The sequence below is a fragment of the Scleropages formosus genome, chromosome 7 (genome assembly GCF_900964775.1).
Source record: "Scleropages formosus chromosome 7, fSclFor1.1, whole genome shotgun sequence".
In the NCBI taxonomy this organism is placed as follows: Eukaryota; Metazoa; Chordata; class Actinopteri; order Osteoglossiformes; family Osteoglossidae; genus Scleropages; species Scleropages formosus.
This window is the reverse complement of record NC_041812.1, coordinates 20,547,300-20,566,852: the sequence shown is the minus strand read 5'-3', so window position 1 is coordinate 20,566,852 and position 19,553 is coordinate 20,547,300. Positions and strand designations below refer to the sequence as shown.

Below are 19,553 nucleotides of genomic sequence, written 5' to 3'. Positions count from 1 at the left end.
AGATGTTGAGATGTTCGCTCTGAGGTTCTCTCTCTGGGCTGTAACAGATCCTCACTTCTGGTCTCGTTCTGTAACTGCACACTGGCCACGCGCTCAACACAATGTGGTAAGAGCCTGCAGTACCGAGCCCGCCCAAGAGGGGCGCCAGAGAGCAGGAGGGTGACGGCAAGCGTAAGACGAGATGGGGAGAAAACCCACGGCTGGAGCAAACCCCTTGATATGCTGTACAGATTTGGAGCTTGTATCCAAGAGGTTTGGCACAACATGTTGAAATAAGCCAGGATTATTCAGGGCCCAGAGCACACAAATCCATCGGTTTAGAGTGTTACTGTCTCAAGGCAGCGCTCCGAAGCCCCGCGCTCCCCGCTCGTGCCATTACCCAACAAGCTCAGTTCGTGTACAGGGAATATTCGAGCGCTTATTTTTCCCCCATATGAAGCAAATGGGTTAGCGTGAGGTGGCTTTCAAAGTTATGAGTACATTTTGCATTTAAGACATTAAGAAACGTCCTGTTTCACTGTCCTCCGTGACTCTGCCAGCTCTGTATCTTACACCCGACTTTCGATTGTCCGTCTGCGGTTAGTCGCCCGAGAACTGTCCAAGTCATACAGCCTACACCCTCCTGGGTACCAAACGTTAAATTTTCATAGACCGATTTATTTTAAGCAACATCCGATGTTAAGCAACAAAGCTTGAGACTGAGTCGCTCATCTACACAACTTGAAAATTCGTACTGTAGAAATTCAGGGAAAACACCTCGATCGAGGGCGCTACAGCAGGACGTAAGATTTGAACGTGGGTCCTCAAAGTGTACCGACAGCAACTCCAGCAACAACGCTACCCGGTGTCTCCCTTTGGGTTCGAATATACGAAGCGCCGGGAAGTGCGCGCTGCGCATGAACGTCGGCGCGTCGGATCCGCCGTACGCGGCTCACCCCTAGTTTCCTGCTCCGCATGCGGACGTAGCCCTGCTTGACGATGTCGTTGAAGTTGGAAGCCATCTCCGCGGCAGCCGAAGGCGGGGGTGCCAGGCGGGGTCTATCATCCGCGCCGTCCGTCCCGTGGAGCAGCTGTCCCTCCACCTCACCTTCACCACCACCTCCCCTCACGCAGACTCTTCCTCCTGAGCTTCCCGTTCTCCCGCTGTCCTCCGCTGTGACTCGCCCCAGTCCTGGCAGCACGGGGTTCAGCTCTCACTCGCACGCCATAGTGGTCGCTGCGCTACTTCAGGGCTCCCTGGATGAGATGGGGGGGAAAAAAGGCACAAAAAATCTATTATTCATAAAGAATGACAGCGGATGGTGGCGGCGGCTGGAAAAATAACCCACAGGACATTTGGCTACATTATTCATTTGGCAGGCAGATACCCTCACACAGAAGTGGCTGCAAGGCCAGCACTTGACATGTGCTTTTATGCGGCACGCTTTGGTGGCAGCATAGGTGACAAATTGTGATTTTTCGAAAAAAATCCCTGCGTCTCAATAATGGTAAAGTCACAGTAATACAGCTATTCGCCAAGATACGAGCGTTCGGTTTATGAGAACTCAAGGTTGTAAGCGGTTTCATTTAATACGCCAACTTTGTATTTAAGAGGACCGAATCTGGATTTTGCTTTCCTCCCGCCGAACGGCGCGAGACCGGAGCCACCATGATCCAGATGTTATGGTTCGGCTCGTGCTTCGTAAACTTCTCAAGCTCCGTCAGCCCTCGTTCGCTAGTTTCACCTGTTATGATCTCAGTAATCATTATTATTATTATTATAGGCCTTGTCTGGACTGTCCAAACCGTGTCAACTTAGTGTGAATTATTTTGCATTGTTCTCACCGACTTCTTTCGTCTTTACTGTTTTTTTCATTGAAGGTTTAATTAATACACCGAGTATCATATGTATGTATGAATTGTTTGACAGTGGATGATAAGTGCGCTATAAGTAATAGCTACATTAGAGCCGAATGAGCACAGGCAGACATCCGTACAGTATTATGGAGCAATTCATGCAGGGAAACTGCCTTGTTATGTTTTGTTATAATAATTACTTCAAGTTATCATTAGTTGCATTCATTTTAATGGGATTTGGTGATATTTCAGCATAAACGAGCGTCAATTTCAATTTAATTGAGTATTATATCAAGTTCAAAATGAAAAGGTGCACACAATCAGACAATGCAGATGCTTCTTAGAAGTCATATCAGCTGTTCAGGCATTTGAACTCACTCGGGCTGAATTAGTGTATTTGTCTTACACTTACAGGAAAATAGTAGGAGTTCTAACTACCCATATAGTGTATCACGTTGACAATAAGAACAGATGACTGCGGCAGGGGTCTCTCAACCACTCAAAAAATCTTCAACAAAAAGTTTTGTTTGGTCCCACTGTTTTCTTGGTAAAACACAATCCAAATGAGTGTTTTTTGATGAGGTCATAGAACCTGGTAAGGAAACATACTTTATTGTTAGAGTCCACACCTGCAGTTCCCTCTGTAAATATGTGGATGACCAAAGTTCCACGAGAAAAAAAAATAACTTCTGATCTGCACGATAATTCAGAGGAACTGTGGAATGTCTGAATGCCCCTCTGGAACTTATTAGATGGAGTTACGTGATCATTCCTGTGAAATACTGTAACCTTTTGAACTTTGGCTCATTTTTGTGTGCAGGGATGTTTTTATAAGTCCTCACTGTACTGTCTCAGTGTTTCTGTGACACAGCGCTGTTCTTTCGTCAAACTAATTTTTTTTAGACTATTTAAATAAAAATGGACAAAAAACGCAGGGGGTGCGGTGGCGCAGTGGGTTGGACCGGGTCCTACTCTCTAGTGGGTCTGGGGTTCGAGTCCCGCTTGGGGTGTCTTGTGACAGACTGGTGTCCTGTCCTGGGTTTGTCCCCTCTCTTTCCAGCCTTACGCCCTGTGTTGCCGGGTTGGCTCCGGTTCCCCGCGACCCCGTATGGGACAAGTGGTTCAGAAAATGTGTGTGTGATGTGTGGACAAAAAATTACCCAGCGCTGTTAATAATTCTTAATATTTTAAAAATGGATCATCAGACTCAAAGTTTTTGAGCTTCGGATTTCCGTATTTTCGGCGAAGCCAAATCGTGAAACCATTTCAGCGTAACTTTGCGGCGGTCTGTGTGGCGTGTGACACCGAATCCACTGGAATCATCTCTCTCTTGCTGTAGACGTGATCAGAAGGTGACCCATGACAGCAGATGAGCACAAACACTCAGCATTAATCTTTTGTGTTTGGCTGTACACAGGACAGACACATTCACTTTACCTACCATATCAACTTTCCTAACTGTCCAATTCTGGAACGTACTGAAACACCATAAATGAGTATATGTCGAGATTTAAAATATCCTTGTAAACCGTTATTAGATTTAGGCAATCTGGGAATCATGTCAAAGAAACCGTACTTACAAAAACACTCCAAAATAGTGAGATGTTGATGTAAGTATGCTTCACTTTTTTACAAGTTTTGGTGCTTCATAGCAATAACTATTTTTTTTTTTTTTTTTTTCCCCCAGAACCACTTGTCCCATACAGGGTCGCAGGGGAACCGGAGCCTACCCAGCAACACAGGGCATAGGGCCGGAGGGGGAGGGGACACACCCAGGACGGGACGCCAGTCCATCACAAGGCATCCCAAGCTGCACTCGAACCCCAGACCTACCGGAGAGCAGGACTGTGGTCCAACCTACTGCGCCACCGCGCCCTCTAATCGCAATAACTATTTCTAAATGAAAATCCTTGTGATGGAATTAGTGACATCATATCTTTTCTCTATTATGATGGTGCTCATCAATTTCCATAAAATTTCTTAAAATTTCACCTTAATTTATGGTGCACCTGTCGCCCAATCACGAAAATTTAAGCAAATTATTTGTCCCGGACAGTTAACGTTGAGCCTTGAACAGCTTAATACGGTCAAATATTACAGAATACTGAGAAGACAGTCCAATTCAAGAGCAAAGCTAACACCGTTCCTCAGGCTGCACATACCAAACACAGGTTGACACAACACATCGCACATAAAAGACAAATGCACAATCAATGACATGCCCATTTATACAGGCGAGTAATTATTTTTTAATGTATCAATTAAAGGTAAGTACCTTGGTCAAGAGTACTCCAGCAGCATGAGGGACTCTGACCTGTAAACTTTGTCCAGAAGTAACAGCTCTAACCACTACATCACCTGCTGCCCTGCAGAGATCCCTGGTGATTTCTTGATGTCACACCTCACCTGACTTTTGAGACATTTCACTGAGCACTATGATGGAGAAATCGAATGAGAGCTGAGACACACACTGCGGCCAGTACTGTCCACTCTCACCTGAGGCAGGAGGTGGGAGATGCTGTGCCAGCAGAGTAATTGTACCCAAGGGATGTTGGGATGGCTCGAGCCATGCCCTCATAGTACTGAACAGCCAGCGGGATGTGGTTAGCACTCAGGGTTGGGGCCGAAGAACAAATCCCATTCCAAGAGGGGCAAGTAGAGGGGATGAGGCAAGACGTGCCGATCGGCAGAGCTCCTCGCATCAGTTTCTTTCCCGCCCCCGCAGGGAAGGGGTTCAGAATGATCGATGACGTAAGCCGAGAAGCGCGTACGCAGTAACCCAAAAACGCAAAACAAAATAGAGAACTGAAGGTAGGCGGTCACAACTAAAAGCTTTCCTCTGCACCTGCTCAATGGCAACCCAGAGAAGATCCAGCTGACCATTGCTGATGATCAATGAGTATTGCAGATTTCCCTTCAGAGGCCCAGAGTGAGCAGATGACTTGTTCGCATTTGCTTGCTATCGTACAGATAATTGCTTGAGGCAAAACAACAACAAAAACATTTCCTCGTTTGTCCTCAGTCATCCAGAACACTGTGCAGCTGGCGAAGCTTCGTCTTGTAGTCTCCTGGAAAACGTGTCAAAGCTTTGATTATTCTGTAAGCAGGGGCTTAAAGGATTGCCAGATCCTGGGCCAGGGCTCAATTAGCCACGTTTTCCCGAGTAGACGAGCGTCTCGGAGAACGAGATGTAAGGACGTTAATAAAGTGCTAACACATCCAGACACCATTAAATTCTGCCTTCCCAAAAGCCGACCAGAGAAGTTTCTTAAAGGGATGGGTTTAGGGTCTAAGGAAGAGGGAAGACGCAGATTGAAAGTGACATCCATCTCCCTCACTACTTCCAGTAAGTTGCTGAAACACCACATTGAAAACCTTGAACCCTATGATGAAAACACAAGGTGCTAGGAAATACACACACATACTGTGTGAACCGCTTGTCCCATTTGGGGTTGTGGGGAGCTGGAGCCTAACCTGGCAACACAGGGCATAAGGCTGGAGGGGGAGGGGACGCACCCAGGACAGGACACCAGTCTGTCGCAAGGCACCCCAAGCAGGGCTTGAACCCCAACCCCACCAGAGAGCAGGACCCGGTCCAACCCACTGCACCACCGCACCACCGCACCCCCTCTGCTGGGAAATATAATCAAATAATATCTCAACCTGGTAACCTGGTTCTGGTACTACCTGGAGTTCAAAAGGTACCTTTTCAGACCCTTCTTGATTTTTGAGCAGGATTCAGCAGTTCTGAGTGAGAGAGGGAGGTCATTCCACCACAACAGAGCTTCTGATCTCAGTTTCTAAAAAAACCTAGCTTGAAACAAAAAATGTCTCCTTTACAGCTGTATTTTTCATGGATAACTTGCCATACATCCTTCGCATGGCTTAAAAATCTGAAGCCAACAGTCAAGTTGTTGGAAATGCATGTAAGCTTTAAAACCGAAACCACTCCTTGCAAAAAAAAAAAAAAAAAAAAAAAAAAAAAACTTGTGAGCATCATGTACTTTTTCTTACTCTTGCTGATTGCACTTTTCCAGTTGCGTGTAGTGTGAGCGCCCTTTAATTCCCTTTAAACTCATCTTTTCTCAAAGAAACACAATCACCATCTCGGCAATGACTCGTGATCCAATTATCTGACTCGGGGGCCATATATCAAAGAAAGAGTGGAATCGGAGCACTTCACGCACAGCATGTCTGAGCAGTGGCCGCAGAGAGGGAAATAAATGCAAAAGAAAGTGTCCGGCCAGGCTGGGTCGCTAGCGCAGTTAGCATCCGCACTCTTGTTATCTCACTGAGATCCCCTCTGAGAAGGGCTGGACAAGCCTAAGATGAACCTAATATGGTTAAAACAGATGAGCAGATTGTTATCCGACTGTAAAGGGTCGGCAGTTCAAACCGTTTTATTTCTGATATCCTCATTCGGAGAGCCTTAGTGTTACAGCATCTTTACAGCCACTTAATACAAAGCGACGTATATAACAGGATATTTTATGGCAAAAATTATTATTATAGTAAAAATCTGAATTAAACGTGGAATTATTTAATTACAAGGGCAGCTCTTTCTTCTGTCCCAGGAACTCATGTATTATTTGCCCATTTGTCATAACACTTAAACCGTCCAAGGTTGAAGTTATCGCTAAAGCAGAATGGGACATTTTGCTAAGGGTGCAAAGAGGCACTCCTTGCAGGCTAGATTCTTTAGCCACTGTTATCCCCTGATAAATACAACTAAACACAGCTGAACAGAGTCACGCAGCTATTTGGCAGATGTTTGGGGATAGACTGCTTCGTCACAGCCAGGCCATAGCGTGACCATGTGACGCGTATTGCTAGTGAGTGCTTATGCTAGTCTCAGACCCTGTAGCGGCTTGGCATCAGCAGGGGTGCCCGTGCAGGATTGGGTTCACGTCTGGCCCATGAGCTCATAACAGATGGGCGCCCCTGTACCTGGGCTCCGCAGGGAATGGAAACTGATCTCAGCGGCGGCGGCGCCAGGTGAGCTCACAGCGAGCAGTGCTGAAAGGTGAGCTTGGAGCAGACGGGCACCGTGGCAACGTCGCAGCAGGTGGGCAAGATGCTCTCCCGCTGCATTATGCCAGACGTTCCGCAGTATCTGGCATCCGAGAGGCCCACGAGGGTCTGATCGTCAGTATTAGGTCAGTCCTAAGAGCCACACCATCCGAATTGGCCCAGGAATGGGTGCAGAGGGGGAAAACATAGCATTGTTGCATACAGGGACTAAAGAGCAGATTTTAGAGACAGGAAATTGCACATTACACATTTCTCTTTTGCTTCTGCTCTAGCAGACACTTGGGGATAAAACTGATCATTTGACAGCAGGAGACCAAATAACGTACCTTTTGTACAGGTGGCCCTCAACTTATCACCGGGTTCCCTTACATTTTATGAACCATAAGGACATATAAACAATTAACATGCAGGAATGCTATGTTGTATAAAAAGGGTTTCTTATATTTTATCACTAACTTCACACATCAGTCATGTTAAAATAATACAAATATAGAATAATAATAAACAGAAGAGTATTATAATTTCATTCTGCAGCAGTATTCTCAATTGTAAATCTATCATCGTCTGCTCTTCACTTCAGCACCACCAAAATACTCCCCTTTTCACTTGCTCACTATTTATTTTATTTATTATTTATTCAGCAGACGCTTTTGTCCAAAGCAACTTCCAGTGAACTCTATGTAGTGTTATCAGCCCACACACCTTATTCACCAAGGTGACTTACACTGGTAGATACACTACTTACATTGAGTCACTCATCCATACATCAGTATTTTAAATAAAAGGGAATAACAAACAACAAGTTTTGTAAATAGAATGCAATAACTGCTGGACACCCAAACACTACGGACATCCAACAATGGGAAATATGATCGACCAATGTTACTGTATAGTACATGAGCATCGTTAGACGTTATAACCAAACCTTGGAACTACAAAAGAATATAAGGTTGACGGAAGGGCCATCAAAAGTCATGGAGGTCGTGTATACAGGTTGTACAGGTCATCCTTTGACTGACACACACAGACACGCGTGCATAGGCAAAACACCACACGAAAAAGGAGGGTGCCTTTGAAGTATCTATCACAATTACAAATGTAGCTACAGAGGTCAGTCATTTCATGTTGCCAATGAGCAGCATGGGTCACCTACAGCGAAGGTTTGACAACTGACAATTAGCACTTTCATATGTGAGTTTTCTGAGCAACATGATGTAACTAAGAGAGCTGCAAAGAGGTCAAAAGGTACCCAAACAGTACCCAAATTGCGGCTTCAATGGTCACAAATACTGGAAAAAATTGTAATGTGTTAAGGAGAAAAGTCTCAAAATCTATGACATCACATGCCAAACATGGACAATATGCAACTTCAAAGAAGAACAGTGGTCACAAGTTAGAGCTCACTAAGAGGGAGAGACAGAAACTTCATAGGATAGCTGCTAAATGCCACAAGAGTACAGCCAAAAATTACCACCAAACCGAATTAGCACTTTTGTGACCAAGCACCCACTCTCACCAAAAACTACATCATGGGCATCTACCCACTCATATATGTATACCTTACACACACACACACACACACACACACACACACACACACACACACACACAAAGAGGGAAAGAGGCTGCTCATGTTGGCCTCATTTCCCTCCCTCCATGGACATCATTTGACCCTATCACATGAAGGCCACTATTTACGTTCCTGACCAAGTAAGCACCAGCTTGAAATTGCTGTAACACCTTCATCCGAAAGCCGTTAGCCCAGATGAGACAACATGTGGGAGGGGACTTTGTGCATGAGACAGCTGTCGGCTTCAGATGAGGTTTCCAAGCAGGCTGTCCGTGAAGGTACAGAGTGCCCAAATAAAGGAGACATCATGGTTCAAGAACTGCACTTGAGACCCAGTTTCAGTCCCCAGAGAGACTCTGCTGTTGTGCATCTCACAAAGGCAGTTAACCTCAACTGCCTACAGCAAAACATCTTGCTGTAAAGACTGGCAAATTGCATTCTACACAAGTCATTTTGGGTGACATTCTAACAGATGGATATGAAACTAAATAATTTACGAGCAAGAGACACAGCGAAAGGAGATTTTAAGAAGCTGGGATTTTTTTTTTTTTTTTTTTTTTTTTTTAAAACATAAACTTTTTTTATAAAACTTTGTGCTTGTAAGAAAAAGCCTGCACTAAAATTCAAGCTTTTGCTAAGCCTCTCCTCTTGCATCTTGATGCAATTCATGCAGCCAAATTAACAGCTCCAGTGTCTGCGTAAGCAGAGAATCCCAGCAGACCCCAGTAACCAGCCCCCATGGCAGCCACCCCCCTTCTCCTGCCTGCCCGGAGACGTACGTCAAAACGAATCCTCTCACCCAATTAATCTCCCGACTCCACAATGATCCTCTGGGGAGACAGGAGGCAGCAGAGAGTCAGACAACCCAGGTCCTTATCACTCGAGGCCCCTGGGAGGTCCCTTTCCTTCCCTTCCTTCATCATCTGCTGACACTACACTGCAGCAACATACTGCGTCAGAACTGATGGCGAAGATTTTGATGACGAAGAGAGAAGATGTGGCCGAGATGATTGATGGTGGCACCGACTATGTGACAAGTTGTATGTTTGAGGTGTGAATGAGACGCTGCAATGAGATTCAAGAGGGACGAGGGCTCAACAGGAGCTGTTCCGGCTGTGTCGGACTCCTGAACAGGACAGCGTCACGGCTCACAGACCTGTCTAACATGAACCTGGCCAGGTGGGAAACTAGCCGACGTCACACCGCTGACCCAAGAGACAGAGAGAGAGAGAGGTCTTTCGTAACAAATATTCATCTAAGGATGTGCAAGACTGTTGCCATCTAACGAGATGTAGAAAATCCTGGAACTCACTGACAAATACAAGACTAGTAGACATTGATGCGGTGAAGGACTGCAGCTAGTTACGTACCTCAAGTCAGAGTCTAGTACCATCATTGACTTGTTGTCCATTCGAGACCAGAAATGTTGATTCAACGTCAATAGCTGAACTGCATTTGGAACTGAATCACTCTATTTCCAAAGTGGGATTAGAACTATTAAAAAATATGACCAGTGTATCGAAACGAGATGTAGTGCAACTATTAAAAAAGCGAGCAAGCAGAGCTGCAAGACAATTAAAAAAAATGTTTGGATAAAATGTTGCAAATCAATGAATATACAATTTTATTTTCCCACTCTAACCCACGGTCATACTCACGGCAACAACGCGATCGCTTTTTCTGGGATCGGTCCGTTTATGTTAAGGAAAGAGCGGCTGAAAACATCTCCATGCTTGATGCAAACCTATACATTAGCTTTCGATACTGAACCAGCATTTGTTTAGCCAGAGAAGAAAGGGAAGGGGAACAAAGGCTCTGTGGCATGAATGGCTTTCTCAAGAACAAGAACGGGGTGAATGGTGTAAATTCAGCAGAACTCTGTGACACAAACAGCCCTCCTGCCTTTGTTCTGCCGTCAAACGCTTAGCAGAGGAGTTCCGTGGAAGGTTCCGGCAAATCAACAGTGCAAAGGCTCACACTCTACTTTCATTAAAGGGTGTCATTCACTTGCACCTCTGGTCAAGGACACCGCACAGACTTTCTCAAGGGCCAGGAGGCGTCATTCATTCCAGGGGTGTTTGCCTCTCGAATTAGCACAAAGAGAATTACGGGGAAACAGAGCGGTGACCCTGATTGGCCAGCGACGCCGTAATGGAAACACTCGGTGGCCGATCGGTGGGGGGAATGCGGCGGAGCGCTAATCAACTGGATATCTCCGAGGGCAGGCTTGAAGGACAGCAGAGACGTTGTGGAGAAGAGGGACCAAAAAAGCACGAGATGAAGCTGCAGAAAGAAGAGAAACTAAGAAAACAGCGCAGCAAATGCTAACAGGGTTCCTCAGAGCAGTCAAAACTCGATAAATTCAGTTACTGAGAGAAGACACAGCCATAATCATTATACACATCCCTTCCCTCTCAGCATGTACATACTACCTGGAAAGATGTAAGGCCTCTTGTTCACATGTACAGGTTACAACAAAGCTGCAGTTATTATTTATTAACTTAGCAGACTTTTTTTACCAAGCGACTTATGGTGTTGGCATTCTATACTAAACTACTTCCATCATTCACCCATTTACACAGCTGGGTGATTTTACTGGATGAATTCAGGGTATGTACGTTGGTCATGGGTACTAAATCAGGAGCAGGATTCGATCCTAGGCCCTTTTTTGTGGAAGGTGAGGACTCTAACCACACTACCATTTGTAGCCCCCCTCCATGTGTGACAGTGCGGGAACAATTCCCTTCAAAATCAAAGAATTGGAATTTTATACACTTGCGAAGTATTTCCATAAATTTGAGGGTAGGACCTACGTTTTTACACGATCAAAATCTAGTACGTTGCAGACTACCACATCTGATCACAGCATGAAAGCTGCACTCAAGCTGACCACCAACACACTTACTCAGTAAATTAGTATATGAGTAAAACTGAGAATATAATTCTGCTTGTCTTAAAAATACGGCCCTCGCTGCTTGAGCATATTTGCCTTTGCTAGCATTCTGAAACTGTGGTGTAATTAATTTATGTAATAATCTCCTGAGCTGTAATGGAGGACCAAACATATGACACCTTCCATAACCACAGATGACATTAGTCTCCACTGGCTACTGTGGGACCACCAGGGAGACCCCCAGCACAACCCCCTTGTGCCAGATCTGTAGCCTCAATGATCACTAGCAACACCTCATGTAATTAATGCACGAGCTACAAACGTGACGCAAACGTGGCTGTTAAAACCCTAGTATGTTCAGGCAGCCATGGCAAAAAAGGAGAAAAAATAAACTGGGAGAAGCAATTACAATATTTCAGATGGGTGAGCTCTGCAATGTTGCACCACAGACATGCTGAGCAGCTGTAGTGCAAAAATATTGTACCTATACCATTATGTTATTCATTACAGTGAAATGTTTAAACGTACTTTGTTATTTCAAAGAGCGAGTTTGTTTTGTTCTCCGAAAAGGTTTACATAAAGCAGTAATGATGAAAGGCACCAATATGGCACGATTTGTGTGAAGTCAGTAACGCCTCTGCTGATTCGCTCTGACAAACGACTGGACTCAGTAACACCTCTGCTGATTAGCTGATGAGGACCTGTTCAACTGCAAAGTCAAATGTTAAATAACAGAGAATACTTACATAAATGCAGTAATGAATTACACTAGTATACCACTAACTGTCACAGAACACTTTTATAATAATCATCACAATTACCTTTCTTAGAGACCCTGTATAGAAAGAAACAGGAAATTATTGATAGGAGGGCATGAAATTTCAATGTACCATTTGTGACTCAGTGAAATGGGAGAACCGGTCAATGCAATGGTCTGAACACTTTCGCAAGGCACTGTTTGTCTGTACACGTTTGTTTTCACAGGTAGAAAAAAACTCCACAGAGTTGAAAAATAGAAGATTTTGACTTATTATGTACCAAAAGCTGCTTGCTGTGTTACGAGAGGGAAATGCTAAGGACATATTCACCCCAAACTACATATACTGTATGTGAGAACAAAGGTAAAAGGAAATTATGACTTCACAGAGGCACGCTGGCAGGGAAGAAAACGTTAAGATACGGCTAATCCTTGCCAACATGCTACCTCTGCTACAGATATGATCGCTCTGGGGGAGTGTAGTGTTTCCCATAGTCGGTGCGTCCCCCATCCTGTGGGGGTTAACAATCGAGGGCAGGAAATCAGAACGGGCAGGAGTGCTGATCTCGAGTGTCCCACGGAGTTGGTCTCACCTGCCCGTGACCTCGGCGCCTCCGTGGGGGGGCAATCCAGGGGTTTCGGCGGAGCGCTACAGCTGCAGTGAACAAACAGAGATCCGCGCTCTCGGACAAGGGCTGGCCAGACAGCGCGTCTCCAGGCCTCTCCCAGCAGATACACTCAGATAACAAAAAGAATCCTCACACACACACACACACACACACACACACACAGAAGTGCATGTGCACAAATGATCTGCAGAGAGAGCACAGCACCCGCATGCCTTCACAGTCACACACAATAAAAAAGGTAGCAAAATACCCTCACACACACACACACACACACACACACACACAGATACTCCTGATCCACACATGCCTGAATGAATGTCTGACAGCATGCACTCGCACATGCCAACACGGAAAAAGATTAAGACAGATAGGGGGGCTCATCTTCCTCTCAGTGACAGTGGTTTCATACATACAAATTTTTCTTTCTATAAAATATTTGTAAAATATCTTTATAAATATCACATACAGTATGTATTATATACAAATAATTGTTATTGCCTCATGGGCTAAGTACCTTGCTCAAGGGCAGGAAGTGGCATCTAGGCAGAGAGCAGACAGTCACCTGTGACCCTGCTCACACCGTGAAAACAAAGACGGTTTCCAACTGTAAAAACTGTGTGGGAACAGGGTTCAACAGCAACAAATGAACCGATAACAGGTACGAGTCTCGGAGCCGGGGCGCAACCCAATCCTATGCAAACATTCGCCCATCCGGGTTTCCGGGTTTATCGGAACACGCCGAGAGTCAGTAATTACACCCTTCTTGGCTTCATTACAACGCAGTGTCATAACAAACGACGCGCGCATTCTGATTCAGCGCTGAACGAGGCTTCAGTTTCTACTCCACACCCATTCATTCATTCACCCGTTCGTTATCAATGAACACTTTTCCAGTTCGGGGTCACAGCGGTCTAGAGTCTATCCAGGAAGCACAGGGTATGAGGCAGGGTACCCCAAGTCCATTGCACACATTCGCACCTATATGATTATTTTACATCTACATATTTAGCTGATACTTTTCTCCAAAGCAACTCACAATGTTAAGCTACTTACAACTATTTACCCATATATAAAGCTGGGTAATTTCTACCTCATCGTTTCAGGCTAAGCACCTTGACCAAGGGTACTGCAGTAGAAGTCTGGATTCACACCTGAGCCCTTCAGGTACAAATGCCGCAGCTCTAACCACTGTGCAGACATTAGGACTGTGTCTCTGTTTCTTTAGTAAAACCACTATTATCCCCAGCATAGACATACTTTCTCTCTCTCACACACACACACACATCCCACTCTCATAACATCAGCTGGTGTGCAGGACTGCAGTCAGAGGGGTGGCTGCGGAACCAAAGTCTTGCAGACCTGACTGTACCAATGTCGTTCAGAGACACTGTTATGAGTGTGATGGGGGTGCAGGGGTTGAGAGGGGTCCAGTAAGGGTAGCTCGCCAGAGAACCCTTCCTTATGACGACTCTCGGTCTAAGCCTCATGCTGGCAGGGGCAGTTGTCAGGGCAATGGCCTCATCCTTCACAGTCGCAGGCCACAGGCCCCCTAGAGGTATAAACGTGACCCCCCCCCCAACACCCACCAGCGGACGGACCTCCAGGTCTGCGGCACACTGAACGGGAGTCGACTGTGGGGCAGCAACGGGGCTCCTATCAGCAGTGCCGGGGGATTAGCGAAGGCTTTCATGTTATGTGATCTTACAGACCTCCCAGGGCTGCCCCACAGCCCCCCCTCACCAAGCCCAACAGCCCCGCTCCGTGGCCACCAGTTGGTCTGCGCTGCTCCTCTACACACCCGCCAGGCGGTACCTCTCTGAGTAACTCACGGTCGGGTGTCCTCAGTCGCAGAGGTGGGAGAGGAACAAGGACGGGGATGCAAATTAAACACCTGAAGACAACATGAAGAAGAAGGGAGAGGAAGCAGGGTGTGTATGAGCTTTGCATGCATGCACACGTTTTTGTGTGTGTGTGTGTGTGTGTGCTGGGATGAAGGGGCCAAACAGCAGGCGCGCCAGTTCTCTGAAGCGGTGTCCGATTCCTGACAAAGCTCAGAGAGGCGCGGCCTCCCTCCACGCATAATCCCCGTGGCTTTATTTTAAATCTGCCTGGGAGCCAAGACCACGACTGGGAGAATTTATCCACCCGCATCGCCTCCCCCCCAGCAGCATCACCCCGAATCCCGTTCTGGCCCTCAAGTCTCTTTACTGTGCCTTGAAACGCTTGCAAATTTCAAAAACGGTCTCCAAAACGGGGCTCGCAAGTGAATATCGCATCTTGCCACAGCCGGCTCTTTGGTCTACAGCGCAGAAGAACTCTGCCTTTCATTCACGGGATCCCTCACGGCGAGCCTAGAGAGGAGCAATTTGCTGTTCTCACACGGCGATTCTTACTTATTTACCTTAACACACGGTCCTCCTGCATATTTTCATGCCTTTCAAAAGGCGCTACGCAAGAGTCCTTTGGGAGACGTTATGTCAATAAATCCATCACGGCAGGGGATTCCGCGTCCCTAGGCAGGGCCGGGGCCCCGAGGTTCTCCCCGACCGCGCTCCCGAGAAAAAACACGGGAATTAACAGCCGACGGCGCCTGTGCGGGAACACCGCCTGAACGTCGCTCCTGGATTGCGGGGACCCAAATGGCACACGGGGATCAATCACAGGCGATACGGCGCTCTTCGTGCACCGACCCCACGCTGGAAGCCTCGCGCCTGCGCAGGCCAAACAAAGCGGCGCTGACGCAGGCTGAAACACGGACGAGCGCTCAGGAGACGACCACCTCCCCGGGCTACACGCAAATAATGAAGTGCTCCCGACACCCCCGCCGGTCAACCGTCTTGCCATGCGAGGCCTTGCACAAGCAGACATTAGTGCTTCACGTAATAAATGCTAATGAGGTTGGCAGACAAGTGAGCGGCGGGAGGAGGCGTTCGGTGCAGATGGGGCTGGGAACTGCGGGAAGCTGAGATTTTACTGCAAATTCCCCACACCTATCCTGCTTTAAGTGCTCCACCGTTACCCGTTTGGAAAAAGAAAATGTGATGAAGAGTGCATGATAATACAAGCTCGCTGGAACAGGGTTCAAACAACCACTCAAAAAACCTGTCGCAGAAAGGCTCATGTGTCCCCCTCTATTTTCTTGTCAAACCAGAGCCCAAATTCTTTGTTTTTAATGAAGTTGTGAAACACAGGCTAATTACTGTAAGGAAATATACCGCACCGTCGTGGTCCACACCTGAAGATCTGTCTGGAAATAAGCAAAAGTGTTTTACTTTCTTGGGGAGGGAAAAAATAGAATAAATAAAATTTGGTCTGCATGACAATTGAAATTAATTCTGGAATTTCTGAACACCAGTCTGTAACTTACTAGACAGTTACATAATCATATCTCGAAACACTGTAACCATCAACCTTGTTTTATGTATGGTACATGGATCTATTTGCAATTTCTCAGTGTACTACTGCCTCTGCGTTGCTCTCCGTGACTAATTAAAAAAGAACATTGTTATTTTTTTTCTAATTATAAACTAAAAATGACCTCTAAAACAATGCTAACAAAACCCTCGTAAGCAGGGCGTCTGCTCATCCTGATGGCCACGCAGGTCTGATGCAGGTGGTTCCCACAGAAGTAACCCACCCCGGTAGAACTGAACCAATGTAGTGGAGGACTGTGCAGTCTGAGGTGTGAACAAGACCGGGACTAAGGTAACACCACAGGAAGGACACCATGAGCCTCCTGCACCCTTGGTCGTCACGGCTGGTCGTGGTCCTCGACCGTGAGGTTCTCCCGACTCCCTGAAGCTCCGGCTTGCCTGCAGTCCTGGAATGCGGACAAGTTGCGTGCGGGAGTGAGGAGCCTGGGAATGCAGTGAGGTCAGATTAGGATCTCCTGCTCTGATACAAATCAGAAAACATGTCTAAACACACTGTCTCGAGGCCAGGCCCAGAACTACCCCTCAGAACATACACATGGAAATGCTTCTTCAGCAGCAGGTGGCACGGTGCTTAAAGCTGCTGCCTTCGGACCCCCAATGACCCAGGTTCCAATCCCACCTCTTGCTGTAGTACCCTAGGTCAAGGTACTTACCCTGAACTGACAGAGTAAAAATTACCCAGGTTCATAACTCAATGTATCTTGTGTTCCACTGATGTATGGATGAGTGACCCAGTGTAAGTAGTGTATCTAGCAGTGTAAGTCACCACAGTGAATAAGGTGTGTGGGCTAGTAACACTACATACTATCCACTGTAAGTCACTTTAGAGAAAAGTGTCAGCTAAATGGGTAGGGGTGCAGTGGTGTAGTGGGTTGGACCACAGTCCTGCTCTCTGGTAGGCCTGGGGTTCGAGTCCCGCTTGGGGTGCCTTACGACAGACTGGCGTCTCGTCCTGGGTATGTCCCCTCCCCCTCCGGCCTTACACCCTGTGTTACCGGGTTGGCTCCGCGACCCCGTCTGGGACAAGCGGTTCTGAGAATGTGTGTGCGTCAGCTAAATGAATAAATGTAAATGTCTAAATACATCCACTGCACTTGACATAAAAACCATGTCTGCTGTGTCCGTCAATCAAATTATAACTGCTGGAACAAATAGCAGAAAGAAAGTGTTGCTCTATTCATTGGACAAGTCTGTTCTTCATCATATTTCCACACCGATTTCTTTTACAGGTATATTTATCAACACTTTATTTCCTTCTATGCCTGCTTTTTTTTTTTGGGGAAAAAAGAGAAAGACAAAAGTTCTTAAGTTCTCTCTGTGAATTTGAGCCCATGACCTTCTGGGAGAGGTAGCCAAAGAGCAGGCGACAAACACGCAGCCGAAAGAAAACAACAAGCAGTCATTGTGGAGGATCTCCCTTTGTTATCTGTATTCCTCCCAGACCCGTTTGTCGGCTTTCGGCCCGGCCGAGGAAGGCGGACGATCGGCTGATCGGGCCAAGAAGTAACGGCGTCCAACCAAGCGAGACTAAAGAAGCTGAAAGACGGTTAAAACAGCGGTCCCACTGCGGCGCACGTCCGTTTTAACAGGCGCAAGCAACTGCAGTTGCAAACGCCAGGAAACAGATCGATAGGTAGGAAAAGAAGGAAAATCTTTCCTTCTTGGCCACGTATGCAGTATATATTTTGTAAGTCGGCGCGTTACGCTTGAAAAGCAGCACCTCGCAGCGACAGCTGACGCACTTTGGTCGCTTTTTGCTGCGAAATGAACCAACAGTTGAGGGTCCTCACATCCCAGATGGTACCTGATGAGCGAACGCGTTTTGAGAGACATTATTTTGTTTCCACTGTGCATTTTGCGATGTTTGCCGCTTTGTTTATGCATAATAAAGTGTTCTCTTAAACCTTGTTTACCTGAGACCTGTGTGTTCAGACAGTGGGTGTTCCGCTTGTGCGTGAACAAAAGTGTCTGGAGACATTCCGTGTAAACACGAGCCCCGGATGGGAGTGATTTCCTAATAAATTACCGCGTTCAAAACCAGAATGGTGTAATTACTAATTAAGGAGACCACCAAAAAATAAGAAAAAAATAAATAAATAAAATAAATAAATAAATAAATAAAATAAATAAATAAATAAATGGAAACCCTCCGGTACTAAGAATGACCCTGCTGTATAAATGAGTAGATCATTGTAAGTTTCTTTGGAGAGAAGCATGAGCTAAGTAAATAAATGTAAATAAACCGTCTAAATTTAAGGGTGGATATAATTACAGGTGCGCAGGCAGACCTAGCTAGCTATTCAGTAGGCCCGTGTTTATGAGGGCAGCTAATTCTACACTCGGGCAGGTACATTTGCCCGCACAGCGGACCAGTGTTTATGGACACAGTTAATTATATCCTTACAGTAACCAGGCTAAGGTAAGAGCGCCGCGGACCGTACGTACGTAGCTCGGCCGCGGCTGCCAACCGCACAGCGGCATTAATCCAGGCGACTCTGACGACTCCATTACAAGACGCGACCCAAAGGAAAAGCCGTAAATTTTGCCCGCGGATGGATGAACCTCGTAGGAGTTAATGAACACCTCCCGACTGCCCAGGAGAGAGCGGGGAAGCGGGGAGAGAGATGAAGCTCGCTCGGGAAGACAATGCCATATTTTCTCAGCGGGCGCTCTGGATTCCGCCGCTGTTGTCTCACAAAGACGCGTTTGGCTCGGAGGAGGAAAACACTTCACTGTCAGTGCCGTCTGGCTCCTGGAGAAATGAGTACGTCTGTCTTGTACCTCGGAGCCCATCTCCCCTGATGGGAACCTTCTTTGAGACGAGAAGTGTCACGGGAGACGTGTAATAAAGGGTAGGGATGACAGCGGGATGGTTTCAAGAGCAGAGAGAACTCTGTGTTCTCTCGCGGTGGGAGCGGGTTGAGGCTCGGGGGGAGGTTACCTTGTTACGGAGCGGAACACGAGTTCAGCGGGGATCCACTCCTCCGTGAAATATATCCATAGCGCACGCCATAATTCGGCACTTGAATCGAAAAGGGACCGACGTCCCTCGGGCGGTCACGCCTAATGGTGCGTCGGCCGCGACCCCACTCGCCGCTCACCCCAAACGGCCTGGAAATATAAACTCGTTTTCTGTTAAATATTATCCAAACGCAAGCAGAGCATCTGACACAATCCATGTATTAATTTTCTCCATTTTACATTTTCTTAGACATCGGCGCACACGGCGGATGGCCATCAACGTGCCCGTAGATTTCCTCAAAGCGGGGAGGAAAGGCAAACGGGAGCAGAAGCGGAAGAGGACGAGATCAGCCGACTAAGATGGGGAACTAGAGCAGGAAAGGAAGAGCTCATGCTAATCGGACGCATGAGAAGGCCACGGGATGAGGAGGAGCTTACATTA

General features: G+C 46.7%; 1 protein-coding gene across 3 annotated transcripts in view; it reads right to left on the bottom strand.

The window, feature by feature from the left end:
* The window catches only part of dok4 (docking protein 4), a 63,177-nt gene that overhangs the window by 27,980 nt on the left and 15,644 nt on the right, over nucleotides 1–19,553 (bottom strand). For 2 of the 3 annotated variants that reach the window (XM_018738919.2, XM_018738922.2), the window contains exon 2: nucleotides 936–1,236. In XM_018738919.2, coding sequence (XP_018594435.1) covers nucleotides 936–1,001 — 66 coding nt within the window. In that variant the 5' untranslated portion in view covers nucleotides 1,002–1,236. Of the gene's footprint in view, nucleotides 1–935; nucleotides 1,612–19,553 lie in introns of those variants that run through there. The other variant, XM_018738921.2, reaches the window with a different exon arrangement.